We start from the raw sequence: 24,393 nt of genomic DNA, 5'->3' as shown, positions 1-24,393 counted from the left end.
ACCTGTATGCAAAACTAACTATGCTAATTTTATCTGGCAATGCTAATAGATAACGTCAGCCTGGCACAGTATTAGAGAAAGATGAAACAGACATACCAAGTTAGTTAAATGACAGATTCTTTTGTAGAATATAAATAATTCCTAGTCGAATAATGGTCTGCTCTACAGGGGAAAAATATGTACAAGTTTTCAAGTTTGAATGCTAATGATTGCTATTTAGGTGAATTAGTGAACACTTTGGTTTCAACTTGTTTGAACTTATACCAGAAACAAGAGTACAGTAAGCATGGTACTAGTATCTACATAGAAGATTGCTACATTTAGTACTTATGTTTTACATACAAAATTATTTCTTAGACACTAGAAAAAAATGCGACCACAGACAAAGACACGAAGAATCCACAACTGCCTACAAAAACTATTCCACCATTTCTTTGACTGTTTTCCTTTTGGAAGCCTCCATTTTCAACCTCAATATCCATTATGTTTTCACATGTCTGCATTTTAGCTAAGGCCAAAGTCTAAAGACCAAGAAAGAACTCTATAATAAGTTCAAGTCCTCAAAATAAGTTGCAGGGGAGCTTAGGTGGTGTAGATAGTAGTGGTAGTGGGAGTGATGGAACTTATTCATTGTCCTTACTCCTAAGACCCTGTTTTAGCACTACTAGGAAGTATTTAATTAAAATTAATACTATTCTTTCTGCTGTGTAAAATATCAACCAGGAGCCAGGCATGGTGGGGCTGAGGCAGGAGTATTGCAATCTGAGCCCAGATTGGACAACTTATCAAGTTAGTGAGAATTGTCTCAAAATAGAGAGAGTAAAGAAGGGTTATCGAAGTAGCTCAGCATGAAGGGTCTGCATTTAATCTTTAGTATCACACACACAGTCAACCCGTGAAGCAATTTTGAAGATGCTAAATGCAGTTTTTTCTCCCTAATACCACTGCTTATCTTTATGTGGTTGATGTTGGCCAATACATTTTAGGCAAGAAATATTCGGTTGAAATAACAAATTTATAAAAATTTGGATACACATATAAACACTATGCAAGTTGATTTTCTTTTTCAGATTATAGCATTTTGAAAAAGTAAACTTACAACTATACTTAGTGTAGCTGAATAAACAATGAAGAACAATTATTAATAATTAATTATAGCATATTTCTTGGCATTTAGGAATGAACTTAGAAACAGTAACTTAAAAATTTATTATAATTACAGATTAAGAAATGATGATGGAAGGTAACTTTAAAAATTAAAGTCTTTGTTCTTTAGGTTTGAATATATACACTTAAAGTACATAGAATATAAAAAATAAGGGTCTTTCAATTATTTCAGCATTTTACATAAAAGGATTCTTATTGTACTGGTATTAACACTACTTCAGTTGGTGCTTGTGGAAATCATGGATCAGTAAGAAACTATGATCTCTGTGATGTCCAAGTATGTTTATGAGGGGCTAGAGAAGAACTGTTAAATTTAATTACACATATACAGAGAATACCCAGTGGCTGAAAGTTTGGGCCTCTTTATCATGGTTTATATTCCTTCAGACTTTGAAGAAGAGGAAGACATGTCAATAAAAGACTCCAGAGTGGAACAAAAAAATACACGTATAATGCAATATGAAAAGAAATTATGTGATGGGAAAGTCTGATCTATTCATCCATGCCTTAATAAGGCAAATATTGATCTCTGAATTTTAGTGACCATTAGATATCTTTGATAACAAGCATAAAGTGAGATACATTTGATCATATTAATACAGTTTACATTTGTTCATTTGAAAAATAAAGTCACAATAAAAATGTAAAGTTCTTAGTGCTCATGCATTTTATATCTTTTTATATAATTTAAGTAAAATGCCAACTTTGAGGCCATTAAGTAGTAAAGTTTTAAACATGAAAAATCATCATAATCCATTAGGTCATTCATGTGTAAAGGAGAATTTACTTATTAGGAAAAAATAGTATATGAATGTTAAAAGTCATTAATGCAGAGCTTAGTAACAATTTACGCACCAGTGACAACAAAGCACTTTTATATATACTACTTTTTACTCTAAACAATGGGCAGCATTCTAAATTTAATGAGCAATTTGAGTTTTTAAAATTTCAAAAAGAAATTTCACTTCTAAGGAAAGGTAGTAGTTTCTTAGTCTAAAAATACAGGTTTTCTGAAGGAAAAAAATTTATGATATATTTAAAGATTATATCCAGAACAAAATGGAAAATGTATTTATTTTGCTTTTTTCCAGTTAGAATATTTTTAACTTCTAGATAGCCCTTAATGAATATAATATATCTAATTCCAGAGTAATATTTTACAGTGATATTTCATGCTGCAGAAAAATGCAAAAATTTGAATAAAACAATTTCCATATTTTTGCCACTCTACAGCATGGAAAATAAAAAATCATTAGTTAAGGGGAATGTACTGGGTAGATTTTAATTACTAATTTAAAATTACATTTTCTCAATGTTTATAAATCACTATTACTACCTTATGACCTGATCTGAGAGAATTCTATGAATTAGTTTCTTCCAGATGTGTATACAATTATAATTATAAAACTGAAAATTGTACACTAAATAAAATATCTTACTTTCCTTTCTCTCTGTATTTTGCCACAAAATCACTTTTAGCTTTTTGTAATTATGCTTCATGTGTTTTCAAATTAAGGCAGAGTTCTTTATCATTTGGGTTTTACTCTCAGATTTCATCACAATTAAGCCTATTAGGATAAGCTGTGAAGAGATCATTTCACAAACAAATTTTCAAAAGCATACAAGATTAATCCTTATGCTGCTGAGATGAGGCACAATAAAGAAGCATTACTGAGATAATCTATGGCTAAAATGATGGTGTATGACTTATGATTAAGCTTCATTACCTGCAGAGCAAGGGGCTTCCATCTCATATTTTTCAGTAAAGCTGGTGCTGAGGTAAGCATGCTCTGAGGTCGCTTTTTCAAAGTTAAGATAACACCACTCGGGTCCTCTCGTAGTGCATTCACCAAATTTTTCAACTGCCACCCCACCTGGTAACCAGCAAAATCATTACAATAAAATTGAGGTACAGTATTCAAAGATTTGTTTTCCCCCTTTATAATAAGATTAGTAAAAAAAATCACATAACTGGTGTATCATCCTATCAATTCTCAGGAGATATATACTCAAGAAAGAAATTATCTTTGAACTGATTAACCATGTCATTGCATTAGAGTCCATGTAATCATGAGACAACAAAATGGACATTTACCATGTTAAAATAGAGAATGAAACGGTATCCTGCCACTGGAATAATTTAGAATATGAAGAAATTATGTCACCATTAATTATGCTCAGCTGCCAGGTCTAGATTCAAGCTCTGTTCACAAGTACAAGTGAAATATCCACATGCCAGAAAACAAAGATTTGGCAATGTTTTGAGCCTATAAACTACACCACATGCTTTCTCACCACCATCTTTTAGAGATACATGGTTGCTTTGCCTAAATTAGACTGACATTCTACTACCAATAGCTGGTACTCACATACCAAGGCAACATTCTGATGCAAGCATAAAAGCATCAATAAAATAAACCTTTTTCATGCTAGAAAAATAGAATAAAAATGACAAGGTAGTGCCATTTCAAAGCAACAGCTATTGCAAATGTATTCCAAACAACACTATATATGGAACATATAATGTGCTAAATTTGGTGAAGCCATTCTACTTGAATATTACCTCAAAATGTATAGTATAATTAAAGCAATTTCCTGAGAAATGTTTTGAAACATGACTCAATGGTTACTCATGTTAAATTATTTCATTTATCATCCTTTTAAAAATTTGAACGTAGAAAATTTTTCGTTTATTTTTTAAGTGGACCAGTGATGCAGCATTAGGTAAATTAAATTCTAAAAGTATGCTTTGAAGAAATATTAATTTACCTATTATTCCAATGATTTAAAAATACATTTCATATTTAGAATGGAGAAGAACCTTTTATCTCAACTCTAGTGGTTGTCTTATACAAGTACAGTGGGTCAAAAATTATCCTGGACTGAAAACAAGACTTAGCAAGTGGTCTTAAAGAGTGATCTAGTTTCTCCTTAGGAACCTAAGTTTAAGAGAATAGATGTCTTTTATCTGCTATTCATTGTGTTTTTGCCTGGAAGACACTATTCAAACTGGAGAGAATGAGAACTTCCTCTAAAAGAAGCTAAGACTTCTAGAGATTAAGAAGTAAGCTGGAATGCAGTCACTGTAGTATAACAGTATATCTATTTTGGTATACTTAATGGCATTTATAACTTTATAGCTCAATTGAGTAATGGTGAAGAGGAGTCAGGCCAAAACAAACAAAACAAACAAACAAACAAAAAACCAACATGTTACAATGCGGAAAACCTCAGGGATGTCAGATGTGAATCAAAATCATCATTATACCTGGCTAATTTGAATAAGAGGCTGATAGATTAAAAAAAAGAAATATTAATGCAGACCCCCACATTAATGGGACTGCTCAAATGTCTTCTATTTAATGCAAGTGGGGATCATTATGTGTCTAAATTTATATTAATTCTGATGTTCTTATAATCATTCATGCAAGCTAAAAGTCAAAGCAAAGTAAGTTCAAAACCACGTGTTCATTTTGCTTGCTTAAAAAGAGCAAATTATGAGTTAAATGTTTGGAGGAAATTTGTTATTTAGCTGGGCATGGTGGCACACACTTCTAAACATACTACTGTAGGGGGCCAAGCCAAAAAGATCAGAAGTTTGAGCCAAGCATGGGCAACTTAGGGAAACGATAAAACTGTGGCTCAAAAATGAATGATAGAAAAGGCTGGGGATGTGTGAAGGCCCTAGGTTCAACCCCCAGTACTGCAAAAAAAAAAGTGTTGTTTATGCAGAGTTTATGAATAACTTAATGATAACTATTTTATTATTTTATTGAAATAAGTTTATATTAAAGCAAGGACGAAAGCATCAATAAAATAAACTTTTTCAGGTACTCCAACTAACAGCCATATGTTTCTTCCAGCATTATCTATTTGATCATGAATTACACATCAACTTCGTTCCATTTGGTTCTCTAATATGACTGTTGTGACTAAGTGAGGATTTTTAAGGACTGATGGTGTTTTCCTGTGAAATGCTCAGTGCAATTTGATTTAACATGTTCTTTTGCACTTTTGACATACTTTGAGTAATTTTAAAAAATAGGATTATTTTTCTGTGGTAAATATCTTGACTCCCAAATTCTACTTGTCCTACCATAAAGAAATATATAGACAAACACAAAGATAATTGTACAGTGTATATCATAGTATTAAGACAACCAAAATTATACATTACATATATCCTAATAAGAGGTATAAAAATTGTTGTATAGAAGTTATATATGATATATATGAAAGTTTACTTTATAGATAATTATATATAATTTATATAAATTTAATATATATATATGAAAATTGAAAAAGTTCTACAACACCCTTAATTATGGTTACAGTAAAGAGGAATATGGACTGCCCTATATACTGTTTTTTCACTTTAATTTTCTGAGCTACTAGCAATAAGCATGAGTTACTTTTACAAACATTAAAAACAAAATTCATGAGTGTACTCTAAGAATAGTAATATTTCAATTAGGATACCATGACTTTTACGAATTAACTAATCAGGATTGCTTGTAATGGATAGAAATTTTCTACAAAAAGCAGAGAATTGGAAAGGCATCCCTATTTAAAACATTAAAAGGTGGTGATGAGAAAATCAAATCTGCTCTGTACATGTTTTTAGGTAGCTGGCATAAAGGAATACAAATTTACTAATCAGGTGTTCTCAAAAAGTCAAGAACTGCACTATCTTCTCACTTTCAATTCGATCAATGATTTCAATAGATATTCCATTTAAGCAGTAAATCAGATCACTAGGGAATTAATAAATGGGAATAATGTTTGCTGAGTGATTGATAGCCTATAACACGCATGCTTTCTCAATAACATATAGGTTTTTGGTATATCTATCCTATGTTAGTGCTGTATACACATGAATAGGAATTTGAACAGCGCTTTGTTTCCTTAGTCCTTTCTCAAACTTAATTTGGGTCATTTTAAAATTATTTTCTATATTCTATACGTTATATGATTCTTAACAATTGTCCTTATTTTGTTGACAAATATCATAATCGTAGTATTCTAGAGCTCCAAGAAATATGACTCCTGCCTCGGGTTCTGTGATATAATAACATAATTTCAGCTGTATAACGATATGTAATGAATTATTAAAATTAATATATCAATTTTTGTTATTGGGACACTTATGGTTGATAGATTACAGGGGAACATGAGTAAGCAGTGATAAAATGAGAGCAGCATACACTCTATGTGGCAACATCAAGAAGGTTGGAAGCCTCCACTCTAGGAGCTAAATGTAATATTTCACACGTGTCAAAATATATAAAATGTAAATATGTAACAATCAGTTTGAAATATTGGTTTTCACATTTTCTCATTTAAATATTTGGGTATAGTTTTAAAATATTAAATATGATAGAAGAATTAGAAATTATTTAAAGTTTTAGTTTTTAGTAACATGAAAATGACTGTACTCTTTCCATTATGTAGTAGGAGATGGAGCTTTAAGGGAAAGTACAAGGGGATATTTGGCTAGTAACATAAATCATAATACGTGAAGGAACCAAATAAGGCACAAAATTTTAAATATACTATGTAATGAATATATATGAAGATAAACATTGTAATAATTCAAGATGTGAAATTATGACCTCAATGTCAAAAGAAATGTTTGCCCATGTCAAATGGTTAGATAACTTCCAAAATCAACAATATACTGCGACTCTAACATACAGTGTGTGTAAGCACAAGCAAATAGATAATGACAGATTAGCTTGAATAAAGGAATGTCGTCCTGCTGTGTTCCTGCTTATTTGTCCTGTATCTCCTCTTCTCATTTTCCTCATAAACAGTAAATGTAGGTGCTTCCTCTAGGCCAGTGATGGTGTACTTTTCAGAGCTTGCAAAGATAAATAGCTCACTGTGGCACATGTGCCATAGCTTCACCACCACTGTTCTATGCTAAGCATTAGCCACATTTCTCATATTTCATATTGTCATTTTACAATAATCTTTTCTCTTTTAAGACTTCCAATAACAACTTCCTACACATGATGACAAAATCTAACCATCTCTGCTTCCTATCAACAACTGTGGTCATGTATTTCCAACTTTCAGTTCCCTGATGCTAACAGGTATTGATAATCAAGTACCAACAATTCACTGTGGTAGATTCTTCTTTATATTTAATTTATATTTTCATTATTAAGATAGTCCAATGAGATAAATTATCAAACCAACTTTGCACATGAAGAAATCGAAGCAGAAAGAGACTACTTTCCTGATAAAGGTTATATAGATACTGACAGGCAGTCAAAATTCACATTCAATTCTCAATCCTACAGTATAGTATCCTTATCCACATATCCACTGGTTGCTCACATGAAAGAAATATTTATTTTATTTTTGTGATACTGGGAATTAAACTCAGGGCTTCATGCATGCTAGACAAATGCTCTCCCATTGTGCTACATTTCCAGGCAATTCCATTTTTAAATTTTGAGACAGTATCCATAAGTCGCTTAGAGTAGCCTCCAATTGGGATCCTCCTTCCTCAGACTTTCAGGTACCTGAAATTATGGGTGTGCATCACCACATCTGGCATTGAGCAGTATTTTTAAAAACAAACTCATTTCTCCTTGATTTCATTCACAAAGACAAAATTCCCTATCATTCTCTCAAGTTTAGACTCATTTATAACTGTTCCTCTCTTTTTAACCCCTGTATATGTCCTAAAAAATATATATCGTACTAATTACCATTTCTCTTAGTTCTACCCCAGGTACTTATTAAACTTAAAAGACCCGCCTTTCGGCTTCTGGTCTTTTGAAGTTCCAAAATACTGCTCTATGCAAAAATTATTCTTACTTTCAAAACCCTTAAATAACTGTCCAAAAGCACAAAGCAGTGACTAGCTATGTATAAAGTACTGTAGACATGTAATATATTTTGAAGATTGGATACAATACATTGTATTTATTGTGTCATAGTATAGATGTCATGGTGAGTGTAGCATAATCTCTGCCTCAGTTAAAAATATAATAAGCAGGGTAAGATGAGCAGGTGAACAAACCTTTAGAAAACTGTGACAGAGGTACCTCAATAGAGTGAATATAGGGTGCAATGGGAGGCCCACCATTTACCTAACCTATCCCATCCTTGAGGATTCAGATAAGGTTTCCAATTAATCTAAGATGAATTTCTTTGTATTTGGACAACTAAAGGGGATGTGGAAGCTAAAAGGGCGAAGAAAGCTGTGAGACAAGTACCAGTAGTTTGAACAACTTTCAGTAGTTCAGTATGGGTGGAAGACAGAACAAGGGAAAGAGTAATGAAGCAGGAGAAACAGAGATCAGATGATTACAAAAGATTTTTCTTCTATAAAACTAGATAAAAGAGGTGAGTAGTGAATATAAGTTTCCCTCAAACACTGTGCATCTCTCTTTGCTATTATCTCTTCCTTTGCTTGAATTTTCTCTCACCTATAAAATTTTACATATTCATAAAGGCCCACCTCACAGGCAATATCTATCAGAAATCCTCTTATCACAACCGGAGCCATATTTTACTCATGTTAATTTCATAACACAATGTATCTCTTGAGTGACTTTTTTTGTGCAACAAGAGTCTAGCTACACATTTTCTCCTCCTCATATCCTCTCCACTTACCCTAACAAAACTGGATTTTGGAAAAAAACCTGAGTATCATTAGCCTAGATAGATCCTGTGGTCAATAAACGCCTTACAAATAATAATTACAATGTATTCATCACCTGACTATTGAAATGATATGGAAACATGAGAACTTAATGTTTCAAAAATAATAAAGTACCCTTTAAACACCAAAGGATTAGTTTTGTGTGTGAAAACAAGATGCAGTATTAGTTTCCTCTAAATGTAAAATACTTAAAATCTTTCACATAAAAGGCTAAATGACTTCCCATGCAAAATAATGTAATATACTTAATATTAAAGCTATGATACATTATTTACTGCCAAATTACCAATAAATGTTCTCCTTATAAATGGACATTTGAGAAAGATTAGTATTTCTATGTTGAATACACCCAACATAAAGGCATTGTGATATGATTATGACAAGTGGGTAAAGTGCTTACTTGCCCTAAAAGGATTTTATTTTATCATACACGTTATGTAAATACCTTTAAGAATGTATGTATTTTTTCAAGAAAAAATTTTGTAGTGGTTGTAAATAATCTAAGTTTCTCTTTTTCAATACTTTAATAGAGTATTTCATTTACACAGAATTTCACCAGCTAGAAGAAACCTTTTTAAAGACCACTATACACATCTTATACATGTGCTATTATTGATAACTTTTTCACAAATGCTGAATTACTAATATCTTCCTCAGTCGACAAACAAGTCATTGTCTAAAAGCAATGGTTGATCTTATCACTTAGTAATTTACATACACTTTAATCCCCAACATATACATAAAAAAGTATTTTAAATATAATACAAATAGAACTACATTTTCCAAGAAGTTTACTAAGGTATTCCAACTGTTAAAAAGTCAGGGCTTCTACATTTTTGTGGATGAAGCTTTTAATCAGGCTGAAGTGGACAGTAGGTATTCCTGGGCGAAAGGCCACATAAGTGGGTAGGTCCTGGATAACTGGTTTCCTTGACTAGGTGCACAAGAGGCTTTGTGTTAGATGTTGAAGAGTTAAGAGGTTCCCTTTCCTCTGAGCATATAGAGGGAAGAAGCTGCCTCTGATCCCTTCACAACTTGCCTGGCTTGTCTCTTTCCCAAACAATACCTGGTAAATTGACTGACATTATGAAAATATAATCTCTATAGTCTTTAGTCCCAAGTAGCCAAATTTACAAATAAGCTTAAAAGTAAGAATTTAAATCAATTAACCTATACTTTTACCTTTTGCATGGCTATATTTGGATTATAAGAAAGCATCTTTATATTCATTGGTAGAAAGATAGGGCATTTGTTAAAATATTTTCAAGTTATTTCCCTTTACAAGACAAAAAATAGATTATCAATATTTATGCATGCTCCTGCGTGTACACAAGCTCTTACTCATAGGTTGCAATGCATAAATAATACCTGTCCACAAAGGAAATGTCAAAGAGGCTTGAGGTGTGCCTATATGAATATCTGGTGATACGCATTATGCTGTGCATAAATATCCTAGTCTCTTTTGAAGAGCACCAAATAAACATGAATACAAACCCATCCCAGTATGCCTAATACAATCTGTCTTTGCCAAGTATTTTGGTTATTGTAATGTTCTGTTCCTTTGCATTATTAAAGAGTTACTAAATATCTAATAAACACTTTACAATGATCACCTTTTCCTTTAGCAAAACAAGCTATGTAGAGGAAATATTGTACACAATTATAAGCATTTCAACAGTAATGAGTTCTGACATGCCCTATCTTCAAAAAATTTTAAAACTAAATATTGAGTATTAATCTACAAGATTCACCTAAATTTATTGTTTCACAAAATACTAAAGAAAAATTCTTACAATATAAAACTACAGTACATTTGGAGATACTTTAATTTTGCTTTCAGTCATTAATTCACTGAACAAGAAAAAATATCTTGATTCAAATATATTTTAAAAGTATGCATTAATTTTTAAAACTATGCATATGAGATTAAATTCTAGCATAGAGTAATTTAAATAAGTAATTTAGATATGAAAAAAGTCTCAAAGGTTTATCCATTTCAAATAAAACCACAGCATTACTACTGTACAAGCATGACTAGAAAAATATTCTTGGAATAGGGTAATGGGATGAAACATTTGAAAAGAAGGAATATGGAAATTAAATATTTTTTCAATAGGGAAAACCCATCCATCTCACATAAGCCTTAACTCTAAAAGGCACTAACCTAGTGAAATAAGTCTATGTCTAAAAATTTGCTATCCTTCTTAAAAGACATTAGTTTTTAATTTGGCTTAATTTTACTGTAAGTCTTGTAACATGTTGAGCTGCTCACAATTTGAACCTAAATGTTATGACACTTAATATTTCTATGTGAATTTCACAGTCATGTATATGTGTGTACATATGTACATAAGAATGTGTAATACTTAAAGAGAAAGCACTAGCAGAGAACATAATTCTGTCAAAGATGTACAAGACGTCCAAGAGAAAGAGACAACTCGAGCAACATAAGCAGCTAACATTTTTCCCCTGCTGTAATCTCTTCAACCTTAACCAAGACCATAAGTAAGCTCATGAGATAAAGAAAATAGTAATCATATTTTTGTTTTTACTTTTAAGTTTTGTCAATCACTCAGATAGTTCTTGCCAAAGGTACTGATATTTCATACCCTGTTTCTTGCACTATCTTTTGTAACCTGCCACTTACATTAAATGCACCCTTTGTATTGCTGGTAACTCTGCTTCTGTGGTAAGCTAATTCCAAAGCCATGGGTATAGCCCAGCATTTTGAACAAAAAGCTGTCTTTTCCCATTTCCCAATTCAATATGGCATTTGGTAATGTGATCTCTGAAGGCCAAAAGTTTACTTTGGAGGCTTCATGGTTTTCATTCATGTATACTATAGCAAACAAAAACAAAGAAAATTTTATTTTTACTTCATCATCATTCATGATGTCCTTTTATTTCTCAAAACATAAAATTCTGGGGAGAGAAGAAGATGTCATAGTGAAAAGTGAATTTGTGGAGTCAATCTCTGATCATATTAAAGAACTTCAATCTTCAAAAGAGCAGTAGCATATTTCAAAAGATTCACAATATAACAGGTATGAAATTAAATCTGTGTGAAGGTATTTCTATGAGTTAAAATTTAAAATAATTTATGTCTGCACACATTTGGAAATTATTAATTTTCAGCCTTTCCTTCCTGTAGTTCATTTTTCTCTTTCTCTAAAGACATTGGCTATATCTATATCTATATAGATATATATAGAGAGAGTTTACCTTAGCTAAGAAATAAAACAAAGCCTCAAAATCTGAAACTCTTTATAGAAATTCTGAGAAAACATCCATACTTACGAAAACTTGATGCTTAAATTTAATTTACAAATCCCCAAAAATCAAGGTAATTAAAAAGAAACCCAAACTTTAGTATTTAAAAACTAACATGCATAGAAATTTACAAATGGTGATATAATTTTTAAAACACCATTTACCAGTGGACACTTAACAAAGACATGCTCATTTCAAAATATTTGTAAACACTGCAATATATGTGTATATTTATCAAAACAAAATAAAGCACATCTGTATATGAATATAGTAAATATATAGCATTTTAAATATTAATAAAATGTTTTAGTTTAGGAACTTCCATGATGCCTGTAAATACATGCACTGCAGAAGTTGTCTTCAGAAATCACTTTACTGGAATCTCGGAATCTCAGACAAAGAAGGTAACTCAATGTAAGCTCTCAATGGATAGTGAACTCTATTAGTATGCCATTTACATCAATTACAAAAATCCTTTATTGCTTAGTATCAGAGTAGTAAAATGCAGAAAGGGACAGTCTGAGAAGAAAGGTAAAAGTAATGAGAGTCTACATTATATACAATTTCAGCTTCCATGCTGATCAAAATTTATTTTAGTGAATGAAATTTTTACTTCAATTCAAAGATTAAATAACCTAAAAAGAATTTAAGTTTAATGCTGTTATCTCTTGAATATTCTGTTATATGTTTTCATATAGCGTTTTCCTTTCATAAAACAATTTTTTGCAGACAGTTTGATGTTATCTACTAAATGCCCACCCCTATTACTGAGAGGCAGTGGATTAGGCAATTGTGAAAGGCAGACTCTTGATTTTTTTTACATGGGTAGGAAAAAGCTGAAGTTATTGATACTGATTTGGAACTGAACTATACATTTAATTTAATAGCCTGGAGTGGGTAAGATTTTCAGGCAATCAATGTATTATAAGCATAGAAAACCATCACTTATATAAATTAGAGGAACCATTTTAAAAAGCAATTACGGGGCCAGGGATGTAGCTCAGTGGTGCCACTAACTGCCTCACAAGCACAAGGTCCTGAGTTCAATCCCCGGTACCAAATAAAAGCAATTACACATATCCTGGTGAAGCTAGTAATAACTATGTAAAGAAGAAACAAATCAACATTTACAAATTTGTTAAGAACATTAATTGGTTAGCAGAAAGTTATTATTAAGGGTATCATATAACTTATCTTCTTTAAATAAGATAATGAGTTTTAGTTTGATAACAAAAAACAATAAAATATTATAATGGATGATAGAGTAGATGGAAAAACACAATATATGTCAATATGGGACACTTCAAAACCAGCTTCCACACAATTTCCTCAAAACCAAAACGTACAATGTAAAATAAAAGAAAAAAATCTACAATCACCTCATAAACTACCTACTATATAAGATGAATCTAAAATAGAGCAGTATGAATAAATGAAACATATGATAAATTGTTTCCCTTAATTTTTAGTAAATGTTTCTTCATAATTTTCCCTCCCAGACAAGAATTTATATGCTGTTTTAGGGTACCAATTATTCACAATCTTAATATTGCTGTTTTAGGTTATTTTAAGAAACTTTTATTAAGTAATACATAAACATCATACTAACATAATCTCTGTAGTCCAGTATCATCTTGTTTACAGGAACAATTTGTGGGATATACCAGAAATAGTGCCATTTTGGTTCTCACATTTCAGTATTTTAGGTGTAAGGAAGTGTATGATAATGCTTTGAGAAAAGAGAACAGAATAGGAAAGAATGAAGAAAACTGCAATGCAAAGAATGGAGGAGAAATAACAAAGTAGGAAGAGATAAGAACGGTAAAGGAAAGGAGAAGAAAATGGAATAGGATGAAAAAAACTTAAGAAAAGACAAAATTTATCAAATTAGAAGAGCAAGAAAAAGCACATCTGATGTTAAGTAATAGCAAATATTATTGAGCAAAACTTGTAAGTGATAGGGCCAGGGATTTAGCTCAGTGGTTCCACCGACTGCCTCACAAGTGCAAGGACCCAAGTTCGATCCCCGGTAACAAAACAAAAACAAAAAAACTTGTAGGTGATGGCAGAGAGGGTAGAGGGAAGGGATGAAGCTCCACTCAATGTGCCAGCCATTTCTGCTGAAATCCAGGGAAGGGTTTATAGAATAACAGTGAGAGAAAAGGAGGGATGAACTGTAATGGGTCTCCACACTCTGAACCATTGTGATTTTGTTGGCTTTCCCTTTGAATAGTACTCTCCTGCAGTTCTAGGGTGGAAACAAAAAGATGAGAATTACAAGGTTAGAGCCAGAATAAGAAAAAATGAGAGGGAGAGAGAGAGAGAGAGAGAGAGAGAGAGAGAGAGAGACAGAGACAGAGACATAGGAATGAAGTTGGAATTAAATTTACATGTGACCCAAAGGTATTTTAGTCTGTTCCCTTTCCTCTATCCTCTCTGCCATCACTTAGAAATTTTGCTGAATAATGTTTACTATTGTGAGAATACAAACACCACTAGCTTAATCTGTCACTAATCAATGTTCAACATCTTATTTTTGCAAGTCTACCTTATTCTTGACTACCCCAACCAGGTAATTTGCCACTTCAGTAGCCTTTATGGCCAAATCTATTGAATGATTTCTTGCCATAACAGGTACCAGGTTCCAGAAGACATTTAAAAATAGCAATGGACATGTTTTAATATTAACACAAATAAAAATTTTCCAGATACTGGATTCAACCATCATATACGTCACTTTTCAACTGATATTCCTAAGAAGAAAGTATTTTAGTATGGATACTATAACTTCAGAACACTTACACACCCAAACCCGTATTATTATGAAATTCAACAGATTTATTAGGAATATGGCAAAATGTATTTTAATAACTATAGTCTCATCAGCTAAAAAGTATTAAAAGTGCATCATGAGGGCAGAGTTGCTGGTTCAAACTATGCCGAGGTATCTCCCAGGGAGAGGGATGTAGTGGCAGATGAAGTAGAAAAAATCCTGGGAGATTCCGGCAGCTTTTCAGGAGTGGATCTTCCATGGCAGGGAACACATGCAATAAGACCCAGTCTGCTTTGCTTGGATGTTCATGATTTTTTTTTTCTTCTTTCTACCTGGCAGCCACAGCTTCTCAGCCACAGAAGTATGTTGATTTGAAAGCTTAAAGCCACTTATAATAAAGGATATAGTAACACAAAAAGGACATATAACCTTCAGTTTCATTTAAGAATTTTTAAAAGAGTAAACTAAAAATACATCTTGAAAATATATCACACTATTAATTTAAAAAGACTTAAATTATTTGTGATTCATCAAATTCAGACTCTAAGCAAAAAAATTTTTGAATTGTTTTTCTGTATATCTCAAAGAAAAATTATCAGATTTTATATTGTAGATTAATAGTTGTAGTAAAAAAGCTTTGAATTACAGAAAAGTACTACTGGTCAGTATCATTAAAAACAGTAAGATTTAACAATGTTTTTTCTTTTCATTGTTGAGTCTAAATTGTTATAATACTTCACTCTTCTGGTCAATTAATTAATGTAACAGAAAATATTAATTATATTTTTCAAATATTTTAGGTCATACTTTAATGCAACATCATAATCAACCCCTAATGTCCATTGTAATGAATGTAGGGATAGAAGAGACAACTGCGGACTATAAGTAATATATAATTGGTTCAATTAATTTACCTACCTACCAATCCTTTAATGGAATAAAACAAGAAAATTTTCATTTCACCACCTCTGTATTTTGTTTAGTAAAAAGTTAAAAGCAATGTACAGACCCCATCACAGGAAACAATAAGAAAAAGAGGGCAGAGCATATTGCATTAAATACAATGTATCATTTTTGCACAAATATGCCACTCAGTTGAACAGCTATTGCATTAAACACAATGTATCATTCTTGCACAAATATGCATCTTACTTGAACACAAAGAAAAACATCTAGCAGTTGATCACATTATTAAAGAAGGCTATTTTAATGAAATTTGACACATTTTCTTGTTCTGTTATAACCCAAAACCAGTTTGTTAGCTCTAGTAGCAATCTGTCAAGAAACAGCACTCCAAATGGTTTGAGTGTTGTAATGGGCAAAAGGGAAGAAGGCAGATTAAAAGAGCTAATTATTACCGAGGCCCTAATATGTACTGGCATTTGTGGTAAGTTTTTTACATATTTTATTCATCTGAGGGCAAGAAAACCAGTGAAGAAAAGGCAAAAAGTTAAATTTCAACACTATTTCTAATTTCAGTTCAGCTGATTCCCTATCCCAGTTATGCAAATTATTACTTCCTTTCTTCTACTCTTCTACTGGCCCACTAATATTTCCATGGGCCTTGAGAGATTGTCTGGAGGTTCTAGCAGGGGAGCGCAGCTACTCATATACCCTTGACAAAGAAGCAGTCCTCCTCCACCAGGGGTGGTCCTTCCCCTCAACTGAGCTTTCAGCTTTGGGAGAGACATACATGGAGAGGTGAGGGAGGAAAGGGACACCGGTCCATACAGCCAGATCAGCCAAATCAACCCTGGAGATCAATGAGGTGACAGATGTCACAGTCAGATCACTCTCACATCCACCAATTTCTCAATGAATCCTGAGATTTATTCAAATTCTTATCAGTATTCTTTTCCTTTTGCCTGATAATTTTTTAATTTTAATTTAGAAAATTCTAAAAATCTGAAGAATACAGATCTTCGAGTCAGAAAACTTTGACTTGCAGATAAATTAAGTTCTGAGTTTCAATTTCAACACATACCTTCTTTGTAGGATAAGCAAATGAAATAAAATATGTTTAATACTTTATACAATACTCAGCAAACTGTAAGAACAGAGTGTAACTATGGTTATTATTAAAAAAGGAAGCTGATTCTCATACAGTTAACATGACCCACTTAAAACCATAAGATACAGTAATTTCACAGCAAAAACTGGAACCAAGTTTCCCTAATCATGATTTTGTATAGTTTTCAACATTTTAGAATATTCCTGTGATGAAAAGATGTATTTTTACATTACTGCAGTATTTAAATGTCATCACCCCATATAGATTTCATTAATTCATTTGTAGACTTTTAAAGACTTTTATATTCACCTGACAAACAGAATTTTTTTTCCTAAAAAGAGTATCCAGAAAGCAATTTTATATTTCAGTGCAGACTGATTTCTACCATCTTAGAATTGATGAAGTAGAAATTCATGCAGAAACTATTCAACAGAAGTCATATTTGTTAAGGTCTCACTACAGAAATGGAGCCAATATGAACATTGGAAGATGAAAAAGCTGCACATCTACTAAAGTAGCTACTTCATCCTACCTGCCCAAATCTTCATTCTATGGGAGAAGAAACTTTGTTTTGGGCAACTACTTTGTACACTTTCTAGTAATAAGAACAGAAAGTCCCCAAAACTGTTGTAGGATGAAAAGGCTATATACTAATAGTTTATTATTCGTTGCTCACCATATACAGATGCATTTAATTTTTTAAAATTTCAGCAACTTTTACTTCATTTAGATAACAAATTTATTGAAGAAACATTATGGTTTTAATTACCAGTGCCTAACAGCCTTTGTAAAATATCATTGGGAAGAAGTTTTTTTCCACAAAGTGTCTTCTATCACTAGGACATGGAGAAGCAAATTTAGTTAAGTAGTTTAACAGGAAATGCTTGTGTTGAAGAGTTCATACACCATAACTACATGTTTATTACAAAATCCCATTTTTTCAGATGAAGAATATTATAACTAGCTTCATTTTAAAGGACAATACACTTTATTTTGGCAAAGAAAATGGAACAAAGTGAATCAACTCAAAAAAAGTAAAAAATGAAGACCATATAATGTTCCTTTTCAGCATCTAAGATTAATAAGACTATCATAGTCACAGAATGTCATTATCATTCATGGCTTGTTAATGGATTTGTGAGGTTCACAGGGCAAGAATAATTCATGAAGTTATTTAGTTAAGTGCAATCATTTTAAAACTAAATGGAAAAAAACAAAACAAAAAAAAACCCCAAAAATCTGAAACTGTAGTTCCCTTTTGGAAAATGAAGAACCAATTAAGATTGTAAATAGGGAAGGGTAAAGAAGGTGAAGGGAGGGCAGGGGTATGGGGAAAAATAAGAACAAAGATATATCATGTAAAGGTATAAGATCCCAATGATAAATGTAACTTTATTGTTTGCTTTAAATGTATCAATAAACTTAATGGAAAAAAAGAACCAATTAAGATACTGAAGACTAAAAGTTTTATAAAACTCTGCATTTAAAATAAATAGCAAAAATCTACCACACTTTACTGAACAAATCAATGTTAAAGTAGATAAACAGATGCAAGCTGTTATAAAACACAGCTACAATTCAATAATTCATAAAAATAAAACTTCTAGACATTATACTAGAAAAGACTGAATTTATATGCATCATCACTTTAATTTTTATTCCAAAATTGTTATGTCAATTCATGGAATGTATGATGTTACCCTGGTACCTGTCCATAAAATCTAACTTAAATCACCACTAATGTTTCCAGATTTCTTCTTAAATCTATGCCTTACGTTCCATCAAATTCAGAATAATCAGATATTCAATTGTTTTTAAAAGGCATTTTAATTAGTTGCATACAAAGAGGCATCTCATTTCATTGGAATTTTTTTAAAGCTTTAGCAAATCTTTAAATTAGTTCCTCCCACTGACTCTTAAGGTAATTATACATACCACAGTCTGATGATTAACTTGAATCACTTCATCGCCAGCATGGATTTTCTTGCATCGATCTGCAGGTGACTGAGTTTAACATGAAAAAAATGATAAAAAAATTCCTTAAATTTATCAGTTATTTATTCTTTCTGGAGACATTACAAAAGGTTCATCTCCTTAAATTAGATTTTAAAACGAAATTATAGGGCTAGGGATGTGCATCACTGATTGAGTGCTTGCCGAGCATGTGAGAAGCCCTCAGTTTGATCCCTTGCACCATACACCCAAAAAATTATGCAAGTAATCTTTATGGAATTAAACTCACAGTAATGGTTACTCCTACTTAATGTAGTGTTTGCATTATATGTATAGCTAATGATAGAAAACAGAAATTCAAAAATAATATTTAGGTTGTAAAAGAATAATATGTTTTTGAAAACATTAAGGAAAAGATAACTGGTATTAACCATTGAAATTTTACACAGAAAATCCTGCTAGGCTCTACTGGGCAACTACCTTAAAATATGTTTAATTTTTTTACTTTGACCTTTGTATTTAATATAAATCATATTAACTTTAGCAAATCAGTATTTTCAAGTACATGTGTATGTATGATCAGCATTAAAACCTTGCAATCTGATAATTAAATTACTAATTTATTTCACCATTAACAACACCAATTTAGAATAACCTAGAAAAGCAAATTAAAAGATGTAAAGAAATTAGCTCAAAGTTTAATTATGTAACATTTTCTCAAAGTGCAAGTTATAAGGGTATATAGTTTCTTATGTTTTAGACACTGTGTCAGCAAAAGTACATTAGACTAGAGTATGTTAACTAAAATGCCAACACTTATAAAGGATGTAATGATTTCATCACTTCTTTACTTTCATAAGAGATCCAAAACAGAAACAAAGATAAAACAATTTGATAATTTAACATTGATAAATTTTAAGAAAACTTAATTAGAAATTTTATTATTGTGTAGGTTTGGGTAGGTCTTTAATCTTAAATGTAAAATGATATTTTTTCTCTAGTGACTACTGATTATAGACTGTATGAATTTTTAGGCATCTTAATATCACAATAATATTTTCCATTTTGAATACATAGAAAATTTGCTTTTACTAAAAACATGTTTATCAAAACCAACTGTAAATGCTTTTACCCATTAGGATCTATTGAACACTAAGTGAGAACAATATGGAGATGGAATTTGCAAAATATGGTACTTTTAATAACCTAGAATATGATTTAATTTAAAAGTGCTATCTATCCAGTTACTTTATTTTTGGCTCATTTCCAATTTCCAATAATTTTGAAAACACAGAAATCCTGAAACCATATTAATTTCAACTTTTTAAAAACACAATAAAATTATTTGCTATAGGCTAATACTCAAGACAATATTACAAGGTGTTCCATTTACTGAGGCAATAACACAAAAATATTACTACTAAGGGGGCAGATTCAGCTAAGATGTGAACCCAACTCTAAAGAAAATAATACGTCTCATAGCACCTTTAGTTGACTGGCAAATAATCAATCAGATCACTATTGTGGAACAAATCTGAGAAGATTGTAAATCATTACCTTAATGGATATAACTATAATAAGTCACTGTGCTGTTTGATTCATAGCTGATCTTTTAAAGGAAAATATGGAAGAGAAATATCAAGCAAATGGCTTTAGTTATGATGTAAAAGAAAATGATGGGTGATACATAAAATTCAAAGAAAATTAAACAACTTTTTGCACAGATAAGTAAAACGGAGGTAAGTCATATAAACTATAGACTTTCAGTATTAAAAGGGATCCTAGAGATCAGTTTGCCCAAATACAATATTCATAAAAGAAAAAAAATAGACACTAGGGCATAGCAAAGCAAAATTTAACTTATCCACTTTAGCAAGGAATTTAATTAAAGACCCAATATACAGTTCTTTATTGTAAATGACTGATGGTAAAAATATAGTAAAATAATTTAAAGAAAAAAGAATCAAAGGATGAAATTTTAATATGATTCATATCTGAATTACTCCCAGAATCAATTTTTCTTTGCTCATTTATCCATTTATCCAATATTACTGAGTAATTAATATGAGCAAGGCATAGCGCTCAACTTTTTTTTTCTTTTTAACAGATCCCAGACAATATAGAGAGATCCATTCCTACCAGTTCTTCATGATACAGTTCAAAAATCATCATTTCTGTGATTTCTTCTCTGATTGCATATGGCAGCATTTACTACTTTTTCCTTTTTTCATCCAAGCAAACTCTGCTACCTGTATATACAGATGAACCCCTACTTCCTATCCGTATCTCAGGGAGAGCAGGTTAGTTTATTTCAAAAATACTTCAAGTGCCTAGTATCATGCCTGGAACATAGCAGACATGAAGCAGAGGTTTGTTAAACAAACATATGAATAAATGAGTGACTAAATGAATACACAAATAAATGAGAATGATTAATGACAAGAATATAGTTTGTGGTATTTTACTAAATTTAAAATTGTCAAATAGTTTACAATACGCATTTAACTATTTTTTATCTCATATTTAATACGAAATACAAAGCTGCTATAGCATTTCATCTACCATGTATATTATGTGTTTCACCTTCTATAAGAAATGAAGAGAAGCAGCGGGAAAAAAATCAGTAAAAGGTTAAAGTTAATAGGTGAATTAGATAAACAGAATGTTGATTTTAAAAAGAAAATGCTGATAAAATGTTGAGTTCAATAATAACTTGAGATTAAACTAATTCCACCTCAGTCTTCTTTAAAGATACACAGCATAAACATACCATTTGTCAGAATCTCTAAAAGAAAAAAATAAATTCAAAGCTCAACACCTGCTTAAGGGAGAGTAGAATGGAAATCTGGAATAATTAAATGCAGAAATTATTTATTATGTTATTCAATTCAATTATACCAATCATATTAATGTCCAACATGATTACTTCATATTTCTCTTTGTACAGTATAGCTATGGTTCTCTAAAGCACTGTCTTTCACACTTATTAGCTTATTTGATTTTCTCAACTTAGTGAGGTATATAGTGCAGATAATTTATTTCCAATTTATAACTGAGTAAACCAAAGCCATGAGAGAGGTTAATTGACTTGCAAATTTTACAGCATAAGATGTAGAGTTGTAGGATCTAGGCTTGGGGAGTTGTGACCCACTGTTCACAGTGGTTCTCAAAAAAGATCATGCCTCAGAACCACCTGATAAATGCAATCTCTTATTAATAAAGATTAGTCCACATAATTTCTGATTCAGTAGGTTTGTGGTGGGGTCTAGAAGTTCTATTTTTAGCAACTTCTCAAGGCAGGCTGATGATGCTGGTTCAGGAACTTCACTGTGAAAATAACTTAGTTATTCCATATCATCTTTCCACTGAATTAAAGTATTTAGAAAGTCTGACTTATCTGATGTTTATTTTTCACATTAGGCAAGCTTCTTAAAATAACTAAACTATTTGGCAGATGAAAGCAGACTCTTTTAGATGTCATAGTAACTTGTCATTAGTAAGAAAATACTTAACAGAGATAACTTTCTGGCTACAAATAAAAACATCTGATTTACTCTTAGTAGCTATTCCAAACCAAATAAAAAAATTAAAAGTCTAAAGAAGCCAGTATGTACTAAGTCAATACATGTTTTCATTATAACTCCCATCTGTTCTTGTCCTTAGACATTAACCTCAATCATGTAAGACTACATACACACCAAAACTTGCAATGTTGAAATACTTACATTTTCTGTGGTTCCAGTAATTACATGGAGGCCATCATATGTTGATTTAATATACATACCCTAAGAAAAAGACATCATTAGAAAAAACTGCAGCAATTATATATTTTCAAATGTATTATAACCTTATTTTAAAAATTCATGACTTAACAATACTCTTACTATTTGAATTTTCTGCTTTCTAAAATTTATCCAAAGAAGGCTATACTCAATCCAATGACTATTTGATAAGGGAACTGCCTATGAGACTTATGAAATACAGCATGGTAAGTCAAATCTCTGAAGAAAGGACTCACCTCACTTCCCTCAAAATCTATAGTATACTCTGTGGCATATAAAATTTACCACAGAAAAGTCAAATATTGGTAAGTCATTAGCCTATTATACTTGATATAATTACATAATAAAAAGTAAGTTTCTAGGAGAAACTGGAGCCAGAAGAACAGTAAAATCTTACTTACATGAAATTTGCTCTCCCACTATTTTGTCCTATCCTATATTTCCTCATTTATTTCTTATTGACAATGTTTCAATAATTATATCGTCATCTTTACAATAACAAATAATAGGTAATGTGTGGCAATCTCTTCTCCCAAGAGCAAGAGTCCATTTCCCATTTAAATAAAGTCACTTTATGAAAAGCTTCATTAAAGTTTAAAAGTTGTCCAGATACTCTGAAATTGGGTAAGCTTTGAGAGTAAATTAAAAACATCATGCTATGGATAGCAATGAGATTTTAAAGGGCAAAAACCACAATAAAAGATTCATATTTTAAATATTAAATAATTTAAGTAAATCAGAAAAACAGATGATAAATTAAATGACTTCTCCACTTTAAGAAAATTCCATTACTTTAAATTCTACTTTGAGGGATAAATGATCTGAATTTTACTTACAATATTGCTTTGCATTTCAAAGTACTGATTTCATAAATAAAAAGCACTACTTTAAATTAACTTCAAATCCAAAATATGAAATTTAACAATAACTGATAATATCTTCACAGAAAATAAAACATTTTATCATTTATGTAAAGGAAAAAATTCCTAAGTTTCCATATTTTCATGTTAATTATATTTAGGTACCTGCACATACAATGTGTTTTCATTGAATGTTAAAAAAAAGCAATAAAGTTCATAGTATGGAACTACTGAGAAATCACTGGGTAGGTGTTAATGCTAAAAAGTCATTTTAATCATGTCATATATCTAAAATGATATTAGTTCCCTTATGCTGGTGACAGTATATAAGATACTTTTGAATTTAATATTTATCCTTGTATTTATTAGAAGGTAGATGAAATGATATTATAAAACTAAGAAGGGGACAAGATCCATGCTAATATCTTTCCTCAAGTAATTAATAATAATACATTAAATTTTAAAGGACACTACATTTTAAGTTTTTTGCATAGAAGGATTGAAAGAAAAAAGCAGTGAAACAATATATATATTGCTTGAATACACTAAATAATCATTATTCATCATTGCCAAAGATGTCTACTCTCCACAAGTGCCAGTGACTATATTAAATGTCTTTCATTTATTTTACAATAGCTATGTGGTAAAAATATCATTACCTCTGTTTTAGAGATAAAGAAACTGAGGTATGGGAAAGCTGGAGTCTGTCCAAGGTGGCAAAACCAGGTCATAAGTCTGGCAATCTGATTCCAGAGTCCAGACTCTCAAGAGTTGGACTTAGCCTTTTGATTTGTAGATTTATTAAGAGTTAGGAGAATTCGCTTTTTTTCATTAGAGCATAAAACTTGACAGTCACAGATATTAAAGTCAAATGCTCTGTTTAACTTATTTATATATAT

The 24,393-nt window shown here is 31.3% G+C and overlaps 1 protein-coding gene across 3 annotated transcripts in view; it reads right to left on the bottom strand.

Annotated features, from left to right (window-relative positions):
• Positions 1-24,393, bottom strand: part of Cnksr2 (connector enhancer of kinase suppressor of Ras 2) — a 263,447-nt gene that overhangs the window by 102,025 nt on the left and 137,029 nt on the right. For 2 of the 3 annotated variants that reach the window (XM_010607126.2, XM_010607128.1), the window contains exons 7-9: positions 22,578-22,637; positions 18,835-18,903; positions 2,895-3,041 (exon numbers count right to left, since the gene is read on the bottom strand). In XM_010607126.2, the coding sequence (XP_010605428.1) occupies positions 2,895-3,041; positions 18,835-18,903; positions 22,578-22,637 (276 nt within the window). The remainder of the gene's footprint in view (positions 1-2,894; positions 3,042-18,834; positions 18,904-22,577; positions 22,638-24,393) is intronic. The other variant, XM_010607127.2, reaches the window with a different exon arrangement.

Source organism: Fukomys damarensis, unplaced genomic scaffold (assembly GCF_012274545.1).
Source record: "Fukomys damarensis isolate Sample0158 unplaced genomic scaffold, DMR_v1.0_HiC HiC_scaffold_39, whole genome shotgun sequence".
Lineage (NCBI taxonomy): Eukaryota > Metazoa > Chordata > Mammalia > Rodentia > Bathyergidae > Fukomys > Fukomys damarensis.
Note: the sequence above shows the minus strand (reverse complement) of the source record. Positions and strands in the feature narration are given on the sequence as shown.